This window comes from Lynx rufus, unplaced genomic scaffold, assembly GCF_022079265.1.
Source record: "Lynx rufus isolate CCGP_SWC_20201006 ecotype Redwood Valley unplaced genomic scaffold, mLynRuf1.p SCAF_1, whole genome shotgun sequence".
NCBI classification, from domain to species: domain Eukaryota; kingdom Metazoa; phylum Chordata; class Mammalia; order Carnivora; family Felidae; genus Lynx; species Lynx rufus.
Genome location: NW_025814823.1, coordinates 1,526,274 through 1,532,874, shown reverse-complemented (window position 1 = coordinate 1,532,874; position 6,601 = coordinate 1,526,274). Strand labels below are relative to the sequence as shown.

General features: G+C 45.3%; 1 protein-coding gene across 3 annotated transcripts in view; it reads left to right on the top strand.

Moving 5' to 3' along the window:
• The first annotated feature begins 417 nt into the window (after positions 1-417).
• Positions 418-6,601, top strand: part of CRYL1 (crystallin lambda 1) — a 130,725-nt gene continuing 124,541 nt past the window's right edge. For 2 of the 3 annotated variants that reach the window (XM_047077490.1, XM_047077499.1), the window contains exon 1: positions 418-526. In XM_047077490.1, the coding sequence (XP_046933446.1) occupies positions 486-526 (41 nt within the window). In that variant the 5' untranslated portion in view covers positions 418-485. The remainder of the gene's footprint in view (positions 527-6,601) is intronic. The other variant, XM_047077509.1, reaches the window with a different exon arrangement.

Sequence of the window (6,601 nt, the reverse complement as noted above, 5' to 3'; positions counted from 1 at the left end):
AGAAATTCTAGCAGTTTCTTTGGGGTCCTTTAGCGGTCAAGCCTTGCGCCAGCACGGAAGTGGCCCCTTCCACGTACACTGATTTTGGGGTGCGCATTTGAAAACTAAAGTATGAGAAAATGAGTTACTGCAGTCCGCAGGGTCGGGTCTTCGCGCTTTCCCTCCGGCGTTGCCCTCCGGCCGGTCCTCCTGCGGACCTGCCCCGCCCGCGCCCCTTAGCACCGGGTCGGCGCCTGGGTGTCCGGGTGGAGGTTCCGCCTGCCACGCGCACCCAATGGGGGCCGAGGCGGCGGGCCCGCCTCCCGGCCCTCCCGCAGCCTATCGGGACCCGCACGCCCGCCCCCGACTCGAGCGCCCAGCCAATGGGCGCGGGTCACGCCCCGCCCGGCGCGGGGATCTGGCGCCGCGCGCGGCGTCCGGGAGCCCCGTAGCCCACTGCTCTTCGCACTTGCGGTGCGGCTCCCGGGCCACCCGGGCGTCGGGCCATGGCGTCCCCAGCGGCAGGCGTGGTGGTGATCGTTGGCAGGTAAACGGCCCCGACCCGCCGCCCACTTGCCACGGCGCTGGGGGAGACCCGGACTCCGCGGTGCGCCCGAGCATGGGGCCCGCGCGTCGTCGCCGCGGCTTGGGCGCCCAGGTCGCCGTCACCTTCCAGAGCTGGAAGCGGCGTGGTGGAACGCCGGCCTCCAGCCCTCGAGGGCTCAGTGCGTCCTTGCAGCCCTCCACGCAAGCGGCCGGGCGGGGAGAGTCGCCCGGTAGCGGCGTGGCTTTGCAGGTCGAGGCGCCCTGTAGAGTGCTATTTTGTTTCACTTCGGGCTGATGTGCAAGCAAGGTTCGGGAAGCTGACGGCGCAGGCTGCGGTGGAAGTGCGGTTTGTGGGATTAGTTGATGCCAGGCCTCCCAGCTAATACAAATAGACGTGCTGGGCGTTAGATATGGACGAAATGGAAGTCTGGGAAAGATTCTGCAGGACTGTATTCTTAACTTCCCATTTTACGGATGAGAAAATGGACATTAAGCAGTTTGCCCCGGTCGCAGTTAAGTGACTGACAAGGGACTGTCCCAGCAAAGAGGTCCATTAGCACACCTGTGGACAGGGCTGCCTGCAGGGCGTAGGAATGTGCATGTTTTTGTCCCCAGGGGTGGCTCTGGGCGGCAGCAGGTGTTTGGCGAATACACGGGGCAATTCATTCCTGATTGCTGATTCGTGGGGAAAGTGCCTGGAGGCCAAAGACTTTTCTAGGGTGTGTCAGTTTAACAGCCTAAATTCTATGCAAATTTTTGTTTGTGTCCCCAGCCGCTCTTTTAAAACTCCTGCTATTTTCATTAAAAAAAAAAAAAAAAAAGCATTTATGTGTACCTTTGCTTTGATAGGGTATCATAGCAATCTGTAGGCATGGGAATACTTACTGTTTATAACTAGAAGCACCTTTTTAGGGGTGACTTTGTGTCTGTTTTTGCCGCCGAGGTGTTGGCATACCTGACCCTCCCCTCAGCGACAATTCCAGTGTCAGGGTTTTTCCCTTTAGAACCAATTGGAAGAAGGAATCAGGATGCTTTTTGCCAGCTTCCTTTTGCTCACAGCTGTGGAATTCACTGAGCCTTTGGCCTTTACAGGCACGCGAATGTGTGGCTGCCCCGTGAGGGAATATAAAAATATATTTTCGACGTGTCCCCTGTACTGGATAACAGTGACCATGCTTGCTTTGCGTTTCAGTTGTCCAGGGTCAAGGGCAAGAGTTTTGTGTCTCACAGCATGCTTTGGAGTGGGGTTCTGCTGGCGCCTAATAAATGTTAAGTGCAGCTTGGAATTGATGGTGCTCCGACCTGGCTCTGGTTCTTGGGTGAGGGAGCACAGTCTCTCAAGAAGGAGCAGGGATTGGCGAGTCCGTTTATTTCTGCTTTCCTTGAGGGAGTTTGACAAGGAATTAAATAGAGTTGGCAAACTTTAATGACCACAGGAATTAGCACAGGGTAGGAAGCCCCTCCTGTCTGTCCCTACACCATCAGCACCTCAAAACACACCCATCTCTGCTTCTAGAGTAGTGCTGCTCCCCTCCCCTTCATTCCTCTCTGTTCCCTCCCTCTCTCCCCTCCTCGCCGCTCCTCTCCCTTCCTCCCCCTTCCTCGCCCCCTCCTCTTTTCCTCTCTTTCCCAGCCCCCTGGGTGATTCCAAGGAACATCCATTTATTTACCAAATGGGGCTGGGAATGTAAGTGAATTCACTAAAACCTGGTTGAGTTTCATTCTTGGATTTCGACAGACAAAAGTATCCGTATTTCAATTTCAGGGACATGTTGGACCATTGTTTTTCCGTCTTTTCCTAGTAAGTACCAGACTCGTTGAAAGTCGCTGCTAGAAATATAGTCCCTATTTAATTCTTTTCCGTTCATTTTTTTTTTTTTTTTCCTGAAGGCCACGTGTCCTCACGGCTTTTTCCTGCAAGCATCCGGGGCGGGTCCCTTCAGAATGGTGGGTTTGACCCAACAGGACTGTGCTTTTGAAGAATTAAGAAGAGGAAAAAAAAAAAAAAAAAGCCTCTTCTATCTAGGGCTGTGGGAACATACAGACGGGAAATATGGTAATGGCAGCTTTAAAAAATGGAGTAAAAGTGGGAGTCCTGAGCACATTTGACTGGTGTTCTCCAGCTTTTGTATGTTAGCCCTAGAAGCCTGCAGAGGAACTTATCTCTACGTAATACGGTGTTTCTAAATAACTGAAATGTGAATTCTGTATCCATATACATACTGCATTGTGTTTACCCACATGTTAGGCCCTGAGCTTGTTCAAATAGGAACCAATCTGGGGGAGAAGGCCAACATCGTCATGTCCCTGGTGCCTCCTGTGCCTCTTTTCACTGAGCACAGTTCTTTAGGACTGAGCGCAGGGGCCCATCTGCTTCCCCTTTGGGTGGAAATTGTATCATCGCCAGCTGTATATCCATCATGCCTGGTCCTAGTAGACAGATGTTTGAGCTTTTATAACAGAGATTGCATTTTTTTTTTTTTTTTTTACTGAAAAAAAGCCTGAAGGGCTTGCTAGGATGCTAAGATGTTGGTTTTTTTTCCTGTTTTTTTTTTTTTTAATTGAAGTAAAATTGGTATATAACCTTATATGGAATTCAGGTGTACAACATTATAATTTGATATTTGTATACACTACAGAGTGATCACCACCACGAATCTAGTTATCATTCATCACCATACAATTGAACCCCTTCCCCAATTTTTCCCATTGGAACCCCTTCCCCTCTGGTAACCACCAGTCCGTTCTCTGTATCTATGAGTTTGGATCAGTTGAGTTTAGTTTGTTTTTCAGATTCTACATAACACTGCAATCATACGGTATTTGTCTTTGTCTGACTTCTTTCACTTACTATGATACCTTCAAGATCCATCCATGTTGTCACAAATGACAAGATATTCCTTTTTTTAAAAAATGTTTATTTATTTTTGAGAGGGAGACAGAGTGCGAGCGGGGGAGAGGCAGAGGGAGAGGGAGACACAGAATCTGAAGCAGGCTCCAGGCTCTGAGCTGTCAGCACAGAGCCTGATGTGGGGCTCAAACCCACAAACCATGAGATCATGACCTGAGCCAAAGTTGGATGCTTAACTGACTGAGCCACCCAAACACCCCATAAGATATTCCTTTTTAAAGCTGAGTAGTATTCCATCGTCTGTGTGTGTGTGTGTGTGTGTGTTTATACATCATGTCTATTCATTCATAGGTGAACACTTAGGTTGTTTTCATATCTTGGCTGTTGTAAGTAGTGCTTCAATGAACGTAGGGGTGCATATATCCTTTCAAATTAGTGTTTTTGTATTCTCTGGTAAATAACCAAAAATGAAAGTGCTGGATTGTATGGTATTTCTATTTTTAATATTTTGAGTAGTCTTGATACAGTTTTCCATAATGGCTGTACCAGTTTACAGTCTCATTAGCAGTGCACACAGGTTCCCTTCACACCCTCGCCAACGCTTGATGTTTCCTGAGTTTTTGAGTTTAGCCATTCTGACAGGTTTGAGGTGTTACCTCATTGTGGTTTTAATTTGCATTTCCCTGATTGTGATATTGAACTTCTTCTCACATGTCTGTTGGCCGTTTGTATGTTTTCTTTGGGAAAAAATATATTTAGATCCTCTGGGTTGTTTTTTGTTATTGAGTTGTAGTTCCTTATATGTTTTGGATATTAACCCCTTATTGGATATGTCATTTGCAAAGATCTTCTCGCATTCACCTTTTCATTTTCTTGATGGTTTCCTTTGCTATGCAGATGCTTTTTAGTTTTATGTGGTCCTATTTGTTTATTTAAAAAATTTTTTTTTAATGTTTTTATTTTTGAAGGAGAGAGAGAGACAGAGCATGAGCAGGGGAGGAGCAGAGAGAGGGAGACACAGAATCTGAAACAGGCTCCAGGCTCTAAGCTGTCAGCACAGAGCTGGACGTGGGGCTCGAACCCACGAACTGTGAGATCATTACCTGAGCTGAAGTCAGACATTTAACTGACTGAGCCACCCAGGAGCCCCCCCCCCACTTACTCTTTTCAATCTCTTCTTTTTTTTTTTTTTTTTTTAATGTTTATTTTTGAGAGAGCAGGACAGAGTGCGAGCAGGGGAGGGGCAGAGAGAGAGGGAGACACAGAATCCGAAGCAGGCTCCAGGCTCCGAGGCGTCAGCCCAGAGCCGGACTCAGAGCTCGGTGTGGGGCTCCCTAAGGGGCTCAACTCACCAAGGGTGGGATCATGACCTGAGCTGAAGTCAGACACTTAACTGACTGAGCCACGCAGGCGCCCCTCCATTTGTTTATTTTTGCTTTTGTTTCCCTTGCCTTTGGTGCCAGATCAAAAAAAAATATTGCTAAGACATGTGTCAGGGAGCTTACCACCTATGTTTTCTTCTAGGAGTTTTATAGTTTCAGGTCTTAAGTTCAAGTCTTTAATTCATTTTGACTTTTGAGATATTTTTTGTGCATGTATAAGATAGTGGTCCATTTTCATTCTTTTGCATGACTGTCCATTTTTCCCAGTACTATCTGTTGAAGAGGCTCTCCTTTCCCAATTGTATTTTCTTGTTTCCTTTGTCAAAATTAACTGACCAGATATGTGTAGGTTTATTTATGGACTCTGTTCTGCTGATCTGTTTGTCTGTTTTTACACTAATACCATAGTGTTTCAATTACTATACTTTTGTAGTATAGGTTGAAACCAGGGAGCATGATACCTTCAGCTTTGTTTTTCTTTCTCAAGATCCTTTGAGCTTGTTTTGAATTATTTGTTATAGTTCTGTGAAAAATGCCATTAGGATTTCGATAGGATTGCATTTGGGTAGTATGGACATTTATTTATTAATTTATGTATTTATGTATTTATTTATTTGTGTTTATTTTTGAGAGAGACAGAGCATGAGTGGGGTAGGGGCAGAGAGAGAGAGGGACATACAGAATCTGAAGCAGGCTCTAGGCTCTGAGCTGTCAGCACAGAGCCTGACGTGGGGCTTGAACCAATAAGCTGTGAGATCATGACCTGAGTGAAGTCAGATGCTTAACCTACTGAGCCGCCCAGGCGCCCCAGTATGGATATTTTAACAATGTTAATTCTTTCTTTTTTTTTTTTTTAACGTTTATTTACTTTTGAGACAGAGAGAGACAGAGCATGAATGGGGGAGGGTCAGAAAGAGAGAGGGAGACACAGAATCTGAAACAGGCTCCAGGCTCTGGGCTGTCAGCACAGAGCCCGACGCGGGGCTCGAACTCACGAACCGCGCGATCATGACCTGAGCCAAAGTCAGACGCTTAACTGACTGAGCCACCCAGGCACCCCAACAATGTTAATTCTTTCAACCCATGAGCATGGAATATGTTTACATTCATTTATACCTTTCTTTCATCAATGTGTTAAAGTTTTATGTCTTAAAGTGTCTTTTACCCCCTTGGTTAAATTTATTCCTGTACACTTTGAAGTCTCTTTTGTCTGATACAAGTATAGCTATGCAGCTTTGGTTTCCATTTGCATAGAATATCTTTTCTTTTCCATCCCTTCACTTTCAGTCTGTGTGTGTCCTCATATCTGAAGTGAGTCTGTTGTAGACAGCATATAGACCTTATTTTTTATCTGTTCAGCCACTCTTTTGATTGGAGAATTTAGTCCATTAACATTTAAAGTAATTATTGATAGGTATGAGCTTATGGCCATTTGTCAGTTTTATGGCTGTTTTTGTACTTCCTTTCTGTTCTTTTCTTGTTCTCTTACTCTCTTCCCTTGTAGTTGAGTGATTTTCCTTAGTGTTTTGTTTAGATTCCTTTCTCATTGTCTTTGTGTGTCTGGTGTAGATTTTTGCCTGTGGTTACTTTGAGGTTCATGTAACAACTCTCTCTATAACAGTATACTTTAAGTTTATAGAGTCTTATGTTTGAATTCATTCTAAAAACTGTACGTTTTTACCCCCTCACACGTTCTGTTTTTGATGTCATATTTTTCATCTTTTTATTTTATTTCTTAATAATTATTAAAAGTTAATTGTACCACTTTTGTGTTTTACTCTTCATATTAGTTTTATAAGCAGTTAATCTACTGTGTTTACAATATACTTGCATTTACCAGTGA